The sequence below is a fragment of the Strix uralensis genome, chromosome 12 (genome assembly GCF_047716275.1).
Source record: "Strix uralensis isolate ZFMK-TIS-50842 chromosome 12, bStrUra1, whole genome shotgun sequence".
NCBI classification, from domain to species: Eukaryota; Metazoa; Chordata; class Aves; order Strigiformes; family Strigidae; genus Strix; species Strix uralensis.
This window is the reverse complement of record NC_133983.1, coordinates 24091278-24112268: the sequence shown is the minus strand read 5'-3', so window position 1 is coordinate 24112268 and position 20991 is coordinate 24091278. Positions and strand designations below refer to the sequence as shown.

General features: G+C 48.7%; 1 protein-coding gene across 1 annotated transcript; it reads right to left on the bottom strand.

Annotated features, from left to right (window-relative positions):
• Window positions 1–6558: 6558 nt before the first annotated feature.
• CYB5B (cytochrome b5 type B) lies at window positions 6559–19474 on the bottom strand. Its single transcript, XM_074881774.1, has 5 exons — window positions 19285–19474; window positions 10754–10882; window positions 10170–10196; window positions 8483–8514; window positions 6559–7558 (listed from the first exon to the last, which is right to left on the bottom strand). Exons 1-5 carry the CDS (start codon window positions 19438–19440, stop codon window positions 7468–7470), a joined length of 435 nt encoding a protein of 144 aa, XP_074737875.1. The 5' UTR covers window positions 19441–19474; the 3' UTR covers window positions 6559–7467.
• Window positions 19475–20991: the final 1517 nt, after the last annotated feature.

Here is a 20991-nt window from a genome sequence, read left to right as displayed (position 1 = left end):
TGGTGCTGGGCTCTTGGTCTCGCTCACAAACAGAACTGGAAGCTGGAGAGGTTTAAATGCTAAAGGAGGTTGTAGATGAACAACCATTGAGCTGCTTGTGCATTTTTCTTTACTTCTATGATTTTTGAACATTTTGTGCCTTTCACTTTGTTTCAGTGCCTGGTCTAGGCAGGTTTGCTGTGGGATTCTTTAAACAATCCCTGTAGATCCTTTTCAGTTTGGCTTGATGGGCAAAACCTTTAATGTCCCAAAAGGGCAAACTCCAACCGGTGCCTGTGGTGGAAACAGTGAGCAGGATCCGAGCTGTGGAAGTTACACAAACAGTGGAAGTTGAAATAACACAGCAAAGGAAATCTGCGCCCTGTTCAGGAGCGGGAGGGATTGCAGCAGGGGGTGGTACGTACGCAGCTATCGTGGGTTTTTCCAGTCAGAGAGTTAGAAGATGGGCTCCGCTTGGGATTCTGCCGTTGGAGTCCGGGGTCAGGGAACTGCCAATCCCCAGAGCCTGGGACAGGCTCCTGCTCTGCATCTGCTCTTTTTCACGCGTTTTTTCCCTGCACCGTGTGCTGGTGGCTGCTGCTCGGCGGGCGGGGGGGACCCTTGTCCGGCCCCAGTCAGGGATCTGGATGAACCGAGGAGCAGCATCGCATGGCCGGGGACGCGGCCGAGACAGTGCCGCAGCGAGCCTGTTCTCACTCGCACGGCCGTGAAGTGTGGCAACGCGTTCTGCGCACGTCTTGATTTTGCAATTAGAATATACGGAATAAATGTAACTAAAATACACAACAATCCTAACCAATTAACTGCCAGACACTGAAACAGGAGACTTCCCATTAAAAGTTATGTGTTCTGTGTAATTAAGGTATTTTCTCTTTTTATAATGAAGCTCCTCTCCCTGCATAAGCAGTTGGATAGCAGCAGGTGTGAGGGGGAAGGAGTCTAAACCAGGATCGTGGGGATAAATTAGCAGGTGCATGCGTAATATTGCTAACCCCGTTTGCAATTTTGAAGCCTATGTAGGTGTTTTATTTTCTAACTGTGTTAGAAAGACTGTCAGAAAATAATTAGGCTCTGTCAACAGTTCCCCTATTCCCAGATAACTGCTTCCTGACTCATTAGAGCTGCTGAGGTTGGCAGGAAACTTGTTTTATAGTAATTTCTGTTAGCAGTGTCCCTGGAGAAGAGACACCACCAAGCATGTGACACCGGCGTGAACTTCATCCTCGTGATGGAGGCACGGGGTGGCTGGGAGCCGTCCGGATTGCCGTGCGGTGGTTCCTGCTGCCACGGGACATCAGCACCTCTGTGTCCCCGTGCTGGAGCTGGGGGACGGCACGGCTGAGGGTCCCCGGCTGCGCGGCTGACGGCTGGGCAAGGCTCGAGCTTAAGGACTCGGAGCTGGTGCGCGTGATTTGCTGCTTTCCTGGATATTTGGTAAGGGTTTTAAAAAGAGAAAAAGGGCCAGTTAAAATGTAAATCTGTAATGTAAAAAAAGTCTTTGGAGGAGAAAAGAAATCCAACACTAATGGGAGATTTACTGATTGGGAGCAATTAAAATGTGAACAACCACCAGCTTCATTAGAAATCAAGACGGGACGGTGCAGACAGACCAAGCTGAGTGTTGTGTCACCTCCTCCTTTGTCACAGGCACTGGGGTGACTTTCCTCCCTCTCCCTGAAAGGTCTCCACGTTCCCTTCAGCAGCGAAGGGCCATGTACAGCCGTACAGAGCCACGGCTGAGACGTGAGACTAACAAGAGGCGCCAGAGTATTTGGACTCCCCTAATTTTTTATCATCTCTGTCTCAGACACTGCAAATTCTCCTGGATGCTTGGAGATGCGAGACCGTGCTCAGTATTGACCCTGCAGTACTTGGAAGCAGATTTAAAAGTAGATCAGAAGTCTCTTTATTTCTGTGGATTTTGGATCCAATTCCTCTTGATCAAAGATAAATGAAGTTTACAGTGAAATTGTGCTTGCCAAGAAAACAATTCACAACCTTCCCTCATATTGCAAGTCAGTTTTTCCTTTCCTACAAGCACACCAAGGATGTCCAGTCCAGCGACCGCAGTAGCTGCTTCCCACAGGACAGTTTTAATAGCCAGGACCTGCGTGAAGGATGCACAGTGGGTTTTGTGCATTATCCAGCACCAAAGTGCCCCCTTGCCCCCCAAAACCTCCACTTCCAACTCAGTTAATGGCCTTTTTTCCCTACATTATTTCAGCTAAAACCCAGGACCGAAGCAGCCAGTTCCCACTGACTTTTCCCAGCCCTTTTTGCAAGTCGGCAGCTGCTGATCTCTTGCTCCCTCCTGGGAAGATCTGACCAGGTACCGCTTCCCTGAGGCTGCTGCAACTACCCTGAGCGCCACAATTAGGCAAATTTTAAGCGTCAGATTCTGCTGACAGCTGTGGGAGTGGGACATTATATTCTTTTCTAAGTGTACATGTAAATAAGAGATGTATTTTGTGGTCTCCGTTTCACCTCTCCACTGCAAACAACCCTCCTACACGCTCTTCTTGCGGTGAAGACTCTCGGCTCCCGTAGCACATGGTGATGCTGCCAGCACTCGCAGAGGCGGCAACGACGGCACTGCCGGCACCGGCCCACGCCGTACGGCTCCTTATCTGACACAACTCGCTTCCACTCGCTTCGCCGCTGCTCATCGCACTTCCTCAGAGGTAACTGGAGTTTATCAGGGAGCCCTCGCAGCTCCCCTGCTGCCACTATTAGAAGTCTCGTTATAATTACAGCGTGGAATATTGTAGCAGCAGCCGCTGATCCGAGAGCAGACGTTCTCAAAACTGGAAAAGCAAGCCAGCACTTAGCAATGGAAATACATCAGCTGGTCGCAGAGATCTTCATTACAAATAAGCAACTGTAGAACAGAAGGAGAATGACGGTGTAATGCTCGATAACTGCGAACTTAATAATGATCCGCATTTAGATCACTATGGACTGAATTCTGCAGAAAACCCTGCTCACCCCTGAAAAAATCTGAGTTGCATTGCTTGCACGGTGCTTACCCGCAAGCTGCTGCTTTCCTGACACCCTGCAAGAACAATCGTATCACTTGGTTACGCCGCTCCCCAGATCATCTTTGGCACAGGCTCAGCTTTAACTGATGCCAACGAAAAGATTTTTCCTCTGCTGACAGGAAGACAAATCTTGCGTCTGCCATAGCTCACCATTTTCTTAGCTTTAACTAATAATTAGTTTTAAGTGGAACAGTTGTTGTGACCAAAATTTTCTTGCTCAAACTGCGCTACATCTATACAGAGCAATTTTCAGGGATTCAGTTTACCCCTTCAGTTACTTTACACTGCCAATACCAGTTTTCCCCACATAGACTTCAGCAGAGTGGGAGAATTGTTCTGGGAAGCAGCGAGCAGCTGCTGAATACTACCCCCCGAATCATTTTGTCTGATTATAATTCCCACTGAGGTGCAGTAGAGATCCTGTGCCTCAGATGTGGGTGACAGGAGCTTGTCAGGTTTGTAAAATATAACAAACGCTGGATTTTCAAGCCCCATGAAACAGGCGGCCACCCCAGCTGGCAGTCAAGCAGTGCCTTTACACCGCGACAGAGCAACTAAACATTTTGTGCCTGTTGGAAGACAGAATCGTGCCCTTGATCATTGCGCACCGTTATTGAACACGGCGAATACACAGCCCAGCGTGGCTCGCTGGGCAGACGGTCTCTGGGTACAAGAAATGGCATTTCACGGGCTCTCCCGTCTCAGAGCAGAGCGTCGCCCAACCACCCCTGCCCCGGCCCCACTTTAGCGGCACAGAGAGCTCTGCGCCGCGTTCCCTCACTATTCCTCCCCTTTATCAGCTAATTTCAGCAATCCCAGGAACACACTCAAACCTCCTACCCATCCTCCGCAAACTATCAACTCAATTAACAGTTACATTCTGTTTTGTCACGGGGTTTGGGTTCGTGGCCAGGCAGAAGAGACCAGCACGGCTCTGCTGGCCTTCCCGAGGCGGCCGGCATGCAGTTACTTTAACCGCGGAAGCTGCCTCCGTGCTCATGTTTCCAGTTCTTCACTCAACGCCTTCTCCAAAGCACCTGAAGGAAGCAAAGCACACACACCCAGCTTTAATTTCACCAAGAGAGTTTTCTCGCAGGGTAAAAGCTGAGACAGCGCCTGCATTGTGCGGGGAACCTGGCAACAAATATTTGCTGTGCGAGAAGTTCAGCGTAAGGACAAAAATTTGGAATTGTCTTTTTTAATCTTCAAATAAAAGTAAACAAGCTTAGTTAATGCCTCCTTTGTTGACTGAACAGCTTCACACCCATGGGACCCACCATTCAGTGAGCCAGAAGAAAAGAAGAAAGGAAGAAGAGGCGGGCTGGCCCCAGCGCCTCGCCGGAGAACCCGGGCAGGGAGCTCAGCGCCGGGCTCACATCAGCCTGTCTCTACCACGCACATGTCGTCCTTCGGAGCAGCCCCGGCACACTGAGAGCTCAGGAAGGGTCTGCAGGGCGGCAGCCCAGTAAAAATCATGCCCGTGCTGGGCACACCAAGGCTGTTCTAGCTTGTAATTAATGAAGAAGTGGGAAGACATCGATGTGGCTTCTGTAAATGCACTTCAAGCACCTCGAGATCTTGGAGGGAGCCGGTGCACGTGCAGAAAAGGGACGGCTGCTTGGCAGAGGCTGCTTGGGGTTCCACAGGCGTTGGACAAGGCTCTTAACAGGTCTGAGACGCCCTGGAACAAGACTGAAGGTCTCCCTGGGCAGTTAATTGGTTGAAAAGAAATAGCAGCAACAACAAAAAGGCTCTGTAACAACTGGGAATTGACAGGCAGTTGTCCCAACGGTAAATAGCAAAGGGACGAGATCTAATGATGGCAAAAAGTTATTTAGAGCAGCCAAAATGCAACTGAATAGAGAGAGCACCAGGAAAGTGGTATTTAAAAAAAAAAAAAAAAAAAAAAGTATGTCAAAATCCAGGTGAAAGCGATGCCTACGGAGAAAACAGAGGCGTTTCCACCATTGCAGCAGGCACAACACCCCAGCCCTGTGCTAACCCGACGCTGCGGGAACCCAACCAGGCAGCTCTTGTAGGGGGCCCTACGCTCCCCCAAACTGCCCCGACGCGGTAAGATTACGTGTCAGCCAACACGTGCCTTCCAGCTTGAAAACTTTCCATTGATAGCAAATCTGCCATAAACCTCACTAAACTGTGCATGACTTAGTGATAAATGTGAAAAAGTACCATTTCCAGTTCAAACTGCTCTTGCTTTAACTAGGGGCCTTTTTTACAGCACTGTCCTCTAGATCAAAAAGCCCTTCGACAGTTTCTATTCCACGTGCGAGCACCTCCATGGTACAACATTGTGCCCCTCCCTTTGATAAGCCAGATTGGGCTCATTTCTCACCGTACATAGTTTTCCAAGCTTTTAATCATTTCCATGGCATTTCTCTGTGTTTTTAAAAGCCAAAGGCACAGTCAGAGCATTCACCCCCTGCGACCCTCAGCACCAGGCAGCCATCACCAAGCTCGCTGGTTTTCCATCTGCCTCCTCCCGGGTCACTGCTGAGCTTAAACAAGCACGGGCTGCTCTTCACACGGTCACTGGGAGTTCAATCTTTCACTTTGTGATCTCTCCTTGTGGATTTTTGTATCAGTTTTGTTAAATCGGGCACTATACTGTGCAGCATCAATTCAGATGCCTTGCAGAAGCCCAGGCAGCACATCAGTGTATTATCAGCTAATCTGGAATATAAAAATATCATGTTGGACTGATAAGATCTATTTTCCATAAACTTACATAGACTGACCCATTGCTGAGTTTAAGACCTATGTTAATGTATGACTATGTGGCCTGTCACCTTTATCCTTTAAAATACAGCTAAATAGAATTTCCCAGGTCTTTCCCACTGGATTTTCCTTGGCTCAGACTTATACAGAATAAACAGAAACTAGACCACCAAAGCAGCCAGGGCAGAACGGGGGACAAAGGTAGCCTGCAACAGGATATCCAAGAGCCACTTCGGCACTGGGGAACTCCAGCTTTCCCTGGCCAGGTATTCACCATAAGAGATGACACCGTCAATGGCAGCGAGAAAAGTCCTGTGGGAAGACAGAGCTCTGCAGGGTCTCCCCTCTGCAGGGATTGCTGGGGCAGCCGCTAAACCAGCGCGCGCCGAAACGCGGCACGGGAGGAACCGCCCCAGCGGTCTCCGCGCTATTCAAAAGCCAGAGGGTAATTCCACAGCCAAGAAATTCTTCTCCACGATCTCCCGGGGAACAGAGCAGTTTCATGGAAGAGAGAAAAAAACCCACAACCGACAGGTTTTCACTAACAGGACCCCAGTGTGTCGCTTCCCTTTTTACTGCCATTCAAAAATATGCTCTGTGTGGTGCCAACACCGGAACACGCGTTCCCTTGAGGCGGCAGCTCCCGCAGCCGCACCCCAGCGTGCTGGAACCTCACGTGGGCTCTGCTCTGGTGGAGGCCGACTACATGATACACAACAACAGCAGAAGAGAGAAACACCCCCTCTATTCCACGACAAAAACAGCATTAGCCACAAGTCCCAGATGAATTTCTTCTCCCTTTTCATTTAGGGAGGACAGACCGCATTTATTTGATTTTTCCCCCATCTGGTGCACATTCACAATAGATAGGATTTTTGTTTCCAATACATGTGTCAGATCAAGACCTCACAGAGAAAGAAAAATCTGCATTTCAGGAAGCCACGTGTCAGTTCCCATTTCTGGCATTGCCCCACGCAGCACAAAAGCACCCAAACAAACCAGATTCCAGGTATAAATGTTTTCACAGAATATACATTTTAAGGGGACAAGTACAAATATTACAAAATGAACTGAATCACTTTTAAAATACTTATATTTGTTTAACCGTTAAAAACAGACACGTACAGAAAGAGGTAGCAAAGCTAACAATTTCCTGCTGCTCCAATTAGTGTTGCCTGCATGCACTGGGAAAGTTGCTGCGGAACCGAATCTCTGGACGTCTTTTCTGGAAAGGACTGGAGACAACTTGCCGTTTATTCCTGACAATGCAGTGTGAAGGACTGAGGCAAATCCACAGGCTCACTAAGCAGCTGTTTCATGTTGTCTGGCTTAACGAAAAGGCATTGAAAGAAAAAAAGGTTGTCTGTGGTTTACTTCAGAGAGCGAGAGAGCGCGAGAGAGAGCGCACACGAGCACGCACACGCAAGGGAGAGCACACACAAACGGAAGAGAATACCGGGAAGCGGCACGTGCCCTGCCACCGCCAGAGGAAAGCACGACAGGTCCGTGGGTCCCAGGGTTAGGAGGATAGAGAGCTTGGTATTAGCTTGGTCCCATGGATATCAACATCACTTGACAGACTCAAAGCTAAAAACAAGGCTTAAAAGGTGAACGGAAGAAGAACTCCGTGTGGTGCAGGCGTGCGCTCTCTCTCACACCCTCTTTTTCAGGCTGAGGTCCCAGCACGGTCAGTTCACGAGGTTCTCCCATCCAACATGTAATAGCGATACATTAAACCTATGACCAGCGCTCCGAAGATGGGGATTAGCCATGTTGACCAGAAACTAGACGGAGAAAACAAACAAACAAAAAAAATACACACAACATAAACCAGAAGAAAGTATCAAGTTAATAATTGATTCAAGATGCTCACAAGTTATGACACGTCTGTTTTTATCTCGGAACTCCCGGGACCTGCCTCCCGTCAGCTCAGAGCAGCCGTACGGGCTGCGGCTCACGCCAGCAGTCCCTGGGCTCGGTGCTCTGCCCGGCCCCTGCGCGAGGCCCTGACGCCTGCAAGGGCGGCTCATAAAATAGCAGCTGAATTGCTGAAGTTTCCAGCCTGGCACATACAGAAACCAATTTGGGTTTTCTGTTGTTGGGTTGTTTTTTTTTTTTTTCCTTAAATAAGTCAGACTGTAATTTGTGCTACACAAACAGCTGAGTTGACTCAAGGATGGAAATTGCTACAGCTATCCCACAATAAATCTTCCTCACTCATAAACCAGAGGCCACAGGCTCACCTTCAGCAGCCTCCATAGCAAAAAAGTTCTGCACCAGCTACGAAAGACTAGGGCCCTGCTCTGGTTGTAAGGATTTTTAACTAAACGGGACTGGTTATGGTAAAGATCCTCCAAAATCTGCACCTTGCTGTGCTGCATCACCCCGTGACCTGCAGTGACCACACAAATAACGGACCGTGGCCACGCTCGTGCGACATGAACACACGGGCCAGAGAAGTGACGCTGCCGAACACCAGGACGTCTGCGCTGCCGGCGTGGGGCAGGGCCCGGGGCCGCATGGCCAGCAAGGGGGTGCATGCCCCAGCAGCCAACTCGGGGTGCTGCCGTCTGTCGACTCGTTTTGGACCATCCGCTTGCTGGAAGGCCGGTGCTTTTTTTCCTGCCCATTAGAGCTAAGGCGCAGTTCTACAAAGGGAGAGTCCTAACCCCTCAGTTTCTTACTCTTACTTTAAGAGGATACTATACCTTGCTTGGCCTGAGGATGTCATACTTGGTTTCTGAAGGAGGAAAGAGGGAGTTAGCAGGGGGAAAAAGAAACATTAAACATGTGCTAATAAGACTACAAAACTGAACATGTGATTACAAATACAGAGGAAAAGTAACCCTCCCCTCCTCTGCCAAACACCCTCTGTCACAAGCGCGGGTGTTTCTGGGGACGTCTGCCCTCGTCCTCCCCTCCACACCCACCAACCCACTCCCTCCCACCCGCTCTGCAGCTCCATGCTGGAACTTGCGCCCCTCAAAAAAAAAAACCCTCTGAGAATTTAAATAAACTCATAAAACTCTGAGAATTTAAATATTTTCTTCAGTCAGCCAAAATTCTTGTTTAGGCTTTCATCAGCTCTGCAGCTTCCTCCTCCACGGCTGTTGCTGCTCTCCAGTTTAACTAATATCTACCAGCCAAAAAAAAAAAAAATCACCTTTCCTGCCCATCCTAAACAGAATTGTCTCTATTTATTGAGAGCCCTAGTGCTTATTTTTCTGCCATAACACACTCAGTGGATGCTAAACACTGACACCTGTGGGGAGCTACCTCTGAGCTGCATCACAAGAGTATACAATTTTTTTTTTGCGTGTGTGGTTTCCCCTTTTTTATTTTTACATTGCTGACTTCTATCTCTTGCTGCTGTTTTTCAATTATACTTGGCCCCGCTTTTAAAACAGATGTTGTACACTGGAGCAAGACCTTAGCTGTACATAACTCACTGGACTTTCTCTTCAGAGGAGAAAAATATTTGAAAAAAAATATTTAACTCCTATCCAAGGGAGCTACTCAGATTACTACAAATTTCATTTTAGGCACATCATTCTGTTTATGAAACGGAGTTGAACCAAACAATACATTTTAAGGTGAACATATGCATCATCATGCAGCCCCGTGTTAGCACTAAGCGTGGGCTTTACCCAGCCCGAGTTATTCTCTCTGTGGCTGACTACAGCAAACACTCCCGAGGGCTTCAGTCGCCACTCTCTGTTGACAGTTCTTGACTCCCGCTGCTCTGCGAGCGGCCCTGCCTTGAACAACAGCTAATGGAAGCGTTGTTGAAGGCAGGGCTGTGCCTGGTCCAAGCCTTCAAGCCAAGCGAGAAGAGGGGCCAGCTGCAAGGCGCATGTTTACCGCTCTGATGGGATTCTATTTATTACCATTTCCCTCTCCCCATCCATTTCAAAGGCATTTTTGCAACACTGCGCCCTGTTCTAATCCAGGAGTACCTGAGTTTTAAGCAACACCAGTGATTACTAGGGCAGTTAACAGAGAATTCTTGTTTTCCAGCCAAGCCCACGGTGGCTGTGCCTGTCTCCTGGCTTGAATGTAACAACACGAACAGTTCAGTGGTCAGGACATAGCAAGTAATGCAAAAAAATGGTCTGTGGCTCAAGGTGTGGAAATAACATCGCTGATGTCAGGGGACAGAGGGCACAAAAACCCACTTCCAGTTTCACGGAGGTGACTGCTGAGCTTCAAGACAAAACCAAAGGCATAATTTGCTTGGAAGATTTATTCATTGCTGTTGTTTGTGTAAACATAAAGCCACGAGCTCCACAGGGGAAAAAAAAAAGGCATGTGACAACTTCTTTGTTCATTTTGTGAGCGTACCATCATTTCCACAGCATTAAATTAAAATGGAAAAATAAAACATTAACAGCTTACCTTAGAGCCTTCTTTTTTACGATCATGCTGTCAAGGGGAAAAAAAAGAAGAAGAAAAAAAAAGATAAGCACTGACTTCAAGAGAAACCTGCAGTCTTTATGAGGGAATTGTTCTGTACACAGTCCTCATCACAGGGTAATTGCCTGGACTGGGTTTTCAAAGGAATCCTTCAGCACCCAAAGGCACCGGCTTTGTAGCAGGCAGGAAGCTGGTGGTTGTGCCGTGCCCCTGTGATCTCTCACCCTCCTGAACCCTAAATTACAAGGCAAGGGGAAGTTATGGTACCACCAGCTGAGGAGAGAACCGATTAGATTAGCTTCTTTAAGTGCCCCTGATTTAACTGTGGTGAGAAATCCGTTCTGAATGGTGGAAACAGAAGACTAATTTAGTTTTGTTTCCTCGACAGAGATCCTCTTTCCTCAAGAGAAATCCTGGACAATACAGAGCCTGCCTAAACCCCTTAACTACTTACTAATTTCACAAGACACATCTTGGTGTACGTGTTTAGTGGGTTACACAATGGATAGTCACACTTTTACACAGTTTGTGTTTGAGAGAGGCTCTCTCAGCCAGCTGGTCCTTACCGGGTGGATCTCTCCAATGTAGTACTGCTTGAGCATTTCCCTGGCATCCATGGAATGCCCAACATCCTCAAAGCATTCTGTGGCATCTCTGCCAGCTTGTTCGAGCAAAACCTCTTCTCCACCTGGATGCTGGAAGAGAAGTCTTCAGGTGAGCAAAGGGCTAGATGCAAAAAGAGCACCACAAGTGTCAGCAGCCTTCCTTCCAACCTCTTCCATTCATCACAGATGCCTCAAACCAACATCATCAATACAATCTTCCAAAGATTCAATTGTCCAACCTCTCCTTCAGGAATTCAGACAGAACGGCGTGTCCTGCACAGCCTGGACACACCTCGCACAACAAAAATCCTTCCAAAGAGGCGAATCCCCAACACACAGAGGGAAGCACAGCTTTGCCCCCCCACAGCCAAGCCAAGCTATCCCTTCTGTGATTCTGTAACTTGGGCAAGAAAATAATAAAAAGAAAGGATATCCTCATGTAGCATTTCATGGGCTTCACTCCATAAATCAGGCTCCCTTGCTTCCAGAGGAGCCTCTCCTGTATGATTTTCTCAAGAACTCTCCTGAGGCAACACAACTGTTAGTGAAGCACAAGACAACACTGCCTCTGCAGACACCAGTGGAGGAAAGGATATTCTACTTCTTCAGATACTACAAAAAATAATAGTATTTGGCTGACAGCCTCTCTCTGCACATAGCTGCGCAATGAGGAATGGAGAAGAAATACATCATGTTTTCTAGTGGCATAAGAAACTGTGACTCTAGTGTAACCCCAACAATACTGAACTTGCTCCCATGTACGACCACTCAATGACCGAGGAAAAAAAAAAAAAAAAGTGTCACAAAAAACTATACTATTTGACATCATATACTGATTCCAGAGATTCAGAAGTTACAACCACAGAAGTACCAAATCCACAGGACACTCCACAACAACACTGACATTTCTGTTGGCGGCAGACGGTCACAGACAACAGTCAGACCAAGCAGTATGAACTGACAAAAAACCCCGGTGCAATTCTCTTTTCCTTGATGGGTTGGGCTCTCCTCTAGCACTGTCAGTACCATAATTCCAGGAACAGGTTGGCAATGGAAAGCACTAACCACAAAGCCAGCAAAGTACAATCTCTTTACAGTGTGAACGTGAACAAATAGTTCAGTTTAAACTATCAGCTAATCCACTCAGACCAATAAAGTGGTCAGGCGTCTGTGTGCACACAGGGACTAACTCAGTTTTCTAGAGCATCAGGCAACAAGCGCTAACGGCGCCGGTTGAGAAGATGAGACTTATTCACTGCTGCCTGAAATGCCTCTAATGGCTACAAGCCTGGAACTGGAGAAGAGATGTTAGACTAAATTTCAGATCAAAGGACTAACACACCTGTTTTTCTCTGTAATATCCCTTTCCTTCCCACAGACAGAACAGTTGTCATTGCCCCCCTTCCTTCAGCTTGTCTGTTTTTGCTGCCAGAAGTCAAAATATTCCCACTTGGCTATCACACCTCATACCAAACATACTCAGTATGGACACAAAACCAGTCCAGTTGTTTACCCCAGTGAGTTGCTGCAGCCAATTCTGCAATCCTCATATCAGAGCTCTTTATTCTGAATAAATCCCTTTATTGTCCAGGTATGTAGCAAAATCAACGTGGAGCTTTCTCAGCAGCCATGAAGGGCAAAGTCTGCAGTCCTAGGACACAGTGTGGTTAGCAGGCAGTTATTAGATTGCTTTGGCTGTAAAACCAAGTGAGGCTCCACTCTGCTCATTCCCCCCATGCCTGGCTACAGGTCTCGCTGCCGTTTCTCCCACACCAACCCTCCAGCTCACTTGTTCTCAGAGAGAGTCAGATCAGGGACTACCGTGGCAGAAAAGCCACCCTACAAAAAAAGAGAAGGAAGCGATTATCAGCTGGGATAGCTGTGAATGAGTGCACTACAGAGCTGGATGCACGTCTCTTCATGCAAGGGAGTTAACGGGAGCACAGGCTGCAGCGAGACCACCCTTTAGATCATTCCTGCGCCTCTCAGATCACACTCTCAGGCTTGGCTGCAGTGGTAGGACACCGCACACTGTCTATGCACATTACTCAGAACAACTGCCCCATTTTCAGCTATTTTATAACCATGCCTGCAAAGATCCACAGAAACCAGAGGATGAGAAGCTGGCCATTTTCTTTAAGCCTTCTAGAAGAACTCCTTAGGGATGTGTCACCAGAAATCTCATTTCAGATGCAAAAATATCAGAACTGAATTTTAAGAAGACAACCTTGTTTTCCTGATCATCCACCCTAAAAGGGCAGACAAAAACCTGCAGTAACAGGCAACATGCAGTGGATACTGGCTTTCAGTGGCATCCAGTCTCTGCATATACAAGAGGCAAGAAGACTGGTAAAGTACCAGAGATAAGAAGAATGGTAAACTTTACTCCTCTTTACATCTTTGGGTCTGAAGCCTTGCCATGCACTTGCTAAATCCACAAGTAGGAAAAAGAATTATTTATTCATGCATCTGTCCTTCACTATAATCGTCAAGCTAAAAGAAAAAACTTCAAAACATTTTGGCATATCATATTTCTGAAAGGACTCCCTAGTCTAGACAACCACAACTGCAGCCAGACAATTCTTACCTTGTCATACCCGGGCAAACGTAAAACCAGACTATTTATACAGGAAGTCATTTACTCTGCCACAAAACTTCTCAAAGCTACAGCTCCTGCAGGAAAACATGAAAACTGAAAGGGTTGCAAACTGTGGAAAAAAAAAAAAAATTTCCAGAGGAAACAATGGCTGAAAAATGTCTGTTTCTGAAAAGAAATGGCCAAAAGCAAACAAGAGAAGTGGGCCCAAGGGCCAGTCCTCAGAAGTTTTCCTCAACAACAGTAGTAGAACTGGACCTTCCCTGTCACTGGAGCCTTCAGCATACACAATAAATAAAGTACACACTGACAGCAACGTTAACAGTCTTGAAGCACCAGTTCTGGAAGGCTGTGACCAACGCCACTGAGCAGAGAAAACAGTTTTACAGGGAGCCCCTGTCACTTGGAAGTGAAAGCACAACAGCCATCACCAGTCCAAGGCACCTCCAGAGCCCCTGGTGAGGCAGTGCAGGGCGGGGCCAGCCTGCTCTGGCCACAGTCAGGAGATTTAGGGGGAAAAAAAACCCTAAAAAAACCCACCCCAAGACCTCCTCATGCTCTGCAGTACTCACAGCTACAGCAGGTGCTCTCAAAAGCGTAATTTCAGTGGGATCTTTGAATCAAGTTCTCCAAATTCCAAATGAGGTCCAGAGAAGAACAGAAGCAGGGAGTTGTACAACCCCATATTCACCTTAAACATCACTGATGCTCTAAGCTGATGAATGAAGAAAGTTTGCCCTGGATGACTCACTGCCTAATTAGCAGCTTATGTAGTCCATCTTCTGCGTCAGCCAGCAAGGTTGTAGGTTGTATTTATTCGTGAACCTCAGAAGATGCTCTATCCATGTAGGGATACGGAGCGAGCAAACAGCAGCAGCAAGTCAGAACTGGAGGCACGCAGCAAAGGCTTCTGAGAGGCAGAAACTCGCTGCAGAAGGCGAGAGCCTTGAGTCGCCTTTTCACAGGCTCCAAGTGTCTGCCTGCATACGTCTGGCTGGCAACTGCTGTTACAGACCCACTGCAAATACAAACGAGCTCAGAAGCAACGCTAAGCTCTACGACTAATTAGACTGCTGGATCAGGTAAGACACAAGATCATCAGGTTGAGGAAGGATGCAAAAGCTTTCGCTCCTAGCCCCCAGTGTTAGAGAGATATGCCAGGAAAGAGAGGAGTATTACCGTGCAGTAACGATGTGCCAGTACCGTACAAGCCAGAAAACAAGGACAAGCAGCCACCTAGACAAACGGTGTTCATCAACCACACATCCTTCAAGGCTTGTTTTAAGACACAGAACAGGTTTCCCCGAAAACATCTCTGCAAAGCTGGAGCAAGTCAGCATAAGCAAAACCAGATCTCTGACATTCCTCCTTCTCCCTCACGGGTTTCAAATACCCCAGAGTACACAGGAATTAAATGCAGAAAGACAAAGAAGGGTATTCAATATTGGTTTCGTACTGCTGGTGCAGTAAGGAGGCAAGAATCTAAAAACTTGCTGCCTCTGGTGTAAGCAACCACCCAATACTTCCCTCCTCTTTACTTTCACCTCAATAATAGCGTTCTTAACGACCAGCTCTTCCAAGCACAGACCCTACCTTGGCTATATACCTGCCTGGAAAGAGCCTAACTTCTGTTACAACCACGTATTTTTAAAGACAAGCTGTCAGTAGTAGAATATTTCCTTCTTTTGAAACATAGTTTGAAGAACATTATACCTGAAACCAACTGACCAGTTTGGGTTAGAGTTGTCACAACCCAGGCTCATTCCATTTGGAAACCAGTTCAAATGGATTTCATCCCACTTATCACAGGTATCAGAAGCGGCAGCACATGCCAAGACACAAAGTGGTGGTGGCTGCTGTGGCTTCTGGGCGCAGGTAACAGACAAAAGGGTATACTGGAGAAACAATCTCATGTAAAAATGGAGATAAACCACGTCCCTCTATCGTAAGAATGCTTGTGAAAATAAGTCTATTACAGATTGTGCACAAGTTAAAAGCCACAGATTTTAATACCAGTGTGGTGAGGGCGTAAGCGTGAGCAGTACCAGACCCCTGAGAGCCTGTCAGGGAGGTACCTCTGCCTTCCTCCCCTCCCTCCCTCATCGTTCACACCTACCTGAGCAGCCAGTCCCTTTGGCTCTAGCCATAGTCTACAATTCCTTTTCTAGACTACTGCAATCAGGAGTAATAACACTGGCCCAGTTACCTAGATCTGGGAGAAAATTATACTATTGCCATAAGGCTATCTCAGATTTCAAATAACCACACTTCATTTCAGGCACTTACAGGCTTTCTGAAGCACAAGAGACTGCAGTCTCTCAGAAACATTAAATTTCAGTTGCTGTCTGCACATCTCCTGTATTTTGTTCACGTTCTTATAATTCAACAGGATTGTGCTATGTGATAAATGTCTTAACTATTACTCCTATTACACAGTAAATAGCAAGGTAAATTGGAAGTTTAAACGAATCTATGCTTCAAACAACATACAGATTTTGAGCTGGCTAGCTAACGGCTCCCCTGCTGTACCAAGTCTGCAGGAATCACAAAGCAGAATTCAACGATCTTTTAGCAGTGAGGCTTCTTCGAGATTACACAATCGCTCCAAGGTAACGCTCCAGTGGAATTCAGCAATCCTGTTCAAATAATCTGTGACCAAAGGCCAGAAAAGGCAACAATTAGACACTGCTTCAGTGACTACACAGGATCAAGGGGAAATATTACCCACTAAAACCCTGATACCTGCAGTTACAGCAACTCAGAGCTCCAAAGCAGAACAGTTTATCAGACAACTGTAACTTCTAAACAGGACAAACACTCCTGGTTCCAATCAGCTACACATTGTTCCCCTATCACTCAACTGATCACAGTGGGGTAACAGATATAAAGTGTATTTTTGCTAATAAATTAGGCCTTGATCTACAAGTTTCACAATGTCAGCGAGGAGGGTACGTAGCAGAGTGTTGTGTCAGCCATGCTGGCACCGTTAAAACAGTAGCCTTATTCTTCTCCCTTTCCCTAGTCCAAGTAGATCTTTTTCACATCAGAAAAACACTAATGGGATAAAGGGGTTGGAAAGGGCAATGTGAAATATCATCCCAAGGTAACATTCAGGGCATCGCTAAGCCTGGCTTGCTGGAGGTGGGGAGTGAAGCATTTTTCTGGGCTCATTTATAACACTGAAGGTGTCCCGAGGAGCATGTCCCAGACACCATCTTACACAGGGAATGCCAAGAGGAAGACTCTGACCACCACGCAGGGTCCGTGCTCTGAAACACAGCATCATTCACACTGGTGTAAATATCCTGAAAACATTTTTCTAACTCTTTGAGTCTGAAAAGCAATAAGCAGCAGCCATAACTGGAACATGGAGGCAAGTGGAAGGACAAGACAGCAGTTTCCACAAGTACTGTCCCAACCTCCAGCTGGTTTTGGCTCTTCCTAAACCCACAGCGTTTTGTTATTTAGAAACCAGCAGTGAATTGCTTTCCACATTTTTGCCTGGTCTTCCCCTGAATCTACTTAACCTTCTTGCACCCACAACAACCTTTGGCAAGGAGTTCCATGGGTCTGCTCCCTGTTGCGTGAAGAAACCACATTTGTTTGTGCTGAACCTGGCTCTAGCCAGCTTCTTTGGTGTCCCCTGGTTCTCGTACTAGACTTTTAGATGCAGGCAAACATGACAGATTTCAGAAACTAGGGGAGTTAACAAGCATTCTTCAAAACACAGCCTCCACCCTGCCCGTTTCATTTGATCAGCAGAGGTAGCTGAGCCCACTGCTTTGTACTCCACTGCCCTCTCTCAGGAATTTGACAGATGCCAGATGACAGGGTTGGCCTAGTGCCGGGGAACCCAAACGCTGGAGGGGGTGTGCATGCAGGAGGAGGCAGTCAGCTGCTCCCAAAATCCTCATGTACCAGCTGGAAAACTCCTGGTCTTGTGAACTGACCCTGGAGCGGGAATCTGAGTACCTTAATTCTGCTCACAGCTCCACCATTTCAAGGCTTCCTGAGTTAGTCACACTCAATACAATCATCTTCTCCTTCCCACCCCAACGATAAGCTCTCCACAGTACAGTTTGCATCTTGTTGTAGATGCATGGGACTAAATGCGCAACCGGTCCCTCACCTCAGCCAGACCTGCGGGCTCTCCTGTAAAAAACAGCTGAGCATCAGCTGGTAATTCTTCATGCCATGGCTGCTCTGCAGCACCAAACTGCCACACTTCCCCCAGACACCCTCCCACTGTCCCACATGCTTTTCTTTCCAGCATATTGGGTGCCTCAAGTCTCTCTCGAGTATCAAAGACCCCAGAACAGCAGCAGCTCAGCAGGCAGCTTTTCAGATCCTGCACCTGACACAGAGGCATCTGTAAACAGTGCTGGAGAACCAACAGTAGACACTGCTGAGCAAAGGAGCGAGCAGCCAGGAGCCATTTATGGTCCCGTGAAAGCAAGATTTTTCATTATAAAAGTTATAAGCAGTGCAGAACTGGCTATGGCAAGGGCCAGCTCAAGCCACCGTAGAAAAAGACACTCCCTAATTTGTCCACTGAAATATCTCAGAGGCTCTCTTACAATAAATGTTGGGGGGAAGACTCAAAGCGGAAGTCGGATTCCGAATGAAGCATTACAATGCTGGATCCAATGAACAAAATAGATTGTGTCCAACTTTATAAATAAATACCAAAAAGTACACAGAAAGCCAGCTGTCACGCCACTATAAAAAAGCTGCCAGGTTATCATTCTCTCCTCCTGATATGCCTCTACACCTCACCAAGGCAGCTTTGTCATTCTATGTTATGACTACACAGGAGACATGCTTTAATCATATATGCCTGGAGGAAAATCAGAGTTTAATTTAGACAAGCAAAACCAACAAGCAGCAACATGCACGTTTTCAATTAAGTGCTCTTATTTTAAAGCTGATTCAGACTAACTTTCACACATTACCCTGTAGATGCTACAACGGGTTTGGTGTTATTTTAAGCTGGGATAGAAGCCCTTTGAAATTTTGTTACCATTTCAGTTTTCAGTTCCAAATACAAATGATACCGCTCTCAACCTTCTCAAAAACAGAAGTCAAAAGCATCGAGTCTAGAAGCAATTTTTGTCCCCACATCCAAGAGAACTGGAGATGAGGCAGCAGAGACTGCATCGCTTCCAAATCGCTTGTGCGTGGTCACCTCTGGGAAGGCAATAGTGCAGCAGATGCTCACCTACAGAATCACCTTTGAGTTCTGAGATGTCTCTGGAGGTGTCAAATTTAAACTACTGACCTAGACCAATACTGTTTATACTTCAAGACCAGAAGTGAAGTAACATGGCTTAAGGTGGGCTCCCACGTAAGGCATGCCTGAACAGACTTCCTAAGGAAACAGAAGTTGACTCAAACGAGTAGAAGTACAACCTCACACTCGGCTGGCCTTTGCCAACATGACCTGCCATCACTCTCCCATTTCTCACAGGCGTCTTTGAGCAGGGGCAGGAGCTGCCCTGAGCAAATAAACCGCGCAGGCGGCCAACAGACCACCGGGTCTCCCGGGGCCACTCCTCGAGGCTTGTGGGCCCCTCCTTCGGGCAGTGCTGGGCCGCTGAGGCCCCAAAGACTAGGGCCAGAGAGCTGCCTCAGGGACACAGGAGCCCCCCCCACCCCGCCAGGGCCTACTCGCCCCCCCTTCCCCTTGCAGCCCCACCCCCGCCTCGGGATTTCTGCCCCCCATGGCACCCCCCCGCCCCTCAGTCCTCCTCCCTCATCCCCGGGCCCTCCCCTTCCCTCTCAGCCCCAAACACCCTTCCCAAGCCCTCCCCGCTCCCCTCAGCCCCCTCCAGGCCCTGTCCTTCCCCCCGCCGCCCCCTGAGGGGACGGGCCGGGACCCCGCCCCGCCCGGCCTCACCTCGTCCAGGAAGCGGGTAACATCGTAGACGCGCCCGTGGATAACCAGCCAGGCCTCGCGGTTGGAGTTCCGCTTCCCCACCTCCTCCAGCGTGAAGACGGGCCCGGCCTCCGCCGCCGCGCAGCCCCCAGCCTCCGTGCGCTCCCCGGCTTCCATGCTGGTCGCCGGCAGCTTCGCGGAATGACGGGCGTGGCCCACGGCAGCCGCCGTAGCGATGGCGGATGCCCCCGCCCACCCCCTTTCGCTAACGTCCCGCGGCGGCTCCTGGCCGAGCCCGCCGGCCAATGGGGAACGAGCGGGCCCGGCGGCGGGGCCACTGCTGGCGCCGGCTCCAGCCAATGGGAGGGCGCGGCGCCGGGCGCGGGCCAATAGGGAGCGGCCAGAGCGGCAGGGCGGGAAGGCGCTGGGCCTCGCCTCGCCTCGCCTCAGGCGGCGTGCCCCGGCCCCGGCCCCGGCCCCCCCCCCCCCCCCCCCCCCCCCCGGGCGCGGCTGGCGGGCAGCCAGGGTGTCGGCCGCTCTGCCAGGCCGCCGGAGAGCGAAGTGCCTGTCAGCGGCGTGCCCGCGGCGGTGCCCAGTGTCCGTCCCCGGTGTCCGTCCCCAGCCTCTGGTAACTCTCCCCCGTCCGGCCTGTTGGGCGGGTGAAGGGAAACTGGGATCTCCTGGGAAGCGCCTCTTCCCGTCAGGGACTGTCCGAGCTGCAGACATCTGCGACGGGCCGCCCCGGGGTTGTCTCTGGGAGCAGACGCGGTCGGGAGGACCCCGCGGCGCTGCCGGATGAGCAGCACGAGCCATCGCGGGGTGCGGGGACGGGGGTCGCAGGTAGCGGCTGTTTCAGCAGGAAAGCGCATGGGGTGTGTGCTGGCAAGAACCATTTGTCAGGGTCCCTTGGCTAAGCTGTAGCACTCCGTTGGTGGGCTTTTGATTCCAGCGCCAATGGGAACGGGTTTTTTGCTGCTCCTTTTGTGTTGATTGTTTCTGTGCATATATAAAATAGATGGCCATCTCACAGATCTTTAAATTGAGCCAGAGGAGGTGCAACACACCTCCAAGTGCTGGGTTTGTATCGGTTTCTAAAGGAAAGTGTTCACATGCAGATGAGATGTGAGTCACTTGGCAAGTTCTCTCTTCCCTGCCAGGTTTAGGAACAGAGAGACTGTTTGGAAAATCAGGAACCTGAATAACTTGTAAACCTGATAGTTTTCATTCGTGTACTCGGATTTGTGGCTGTGGAATTTATTTTCTTACACTTGCAGTGCAGGTAAAACGCTGGACAGTGGACTGTTTGTTTTAACGTAACTGCTGAGGCAGCAGAAATGCCCTATGTTGTAAGAAGTGCTCACACTATTGCCAACGCTGGCTAAATGTTAAAGGTATATGCAGAGGGAATTTGAGCAGGCTAAGGTCTGTGCAGTTTGCTACAGCTGGGATTGTAAAAGGAGCTCAAGTGAAGTAGGTACCCGTACCTGGCTTGCCCCTAAGCTGGGATCTCTGTGGGACTGAGACATACGTAATGGTACAGTCTGGGAGATTTATCAGCTCCCAGATGTTATCCTGACTAACCGTGCTGTCTGTCCACATCCACTCCAGTACAAAGGCAGGTCAGCTCCCTGAAGGCCGCAGGTTGATTGTCAAACAAATGTTCTCGGTCACTCTCTGGTAAAGAAGGGTATTCTTTATTACTGGAGAGAAATCGTCCAGTAGCACCTG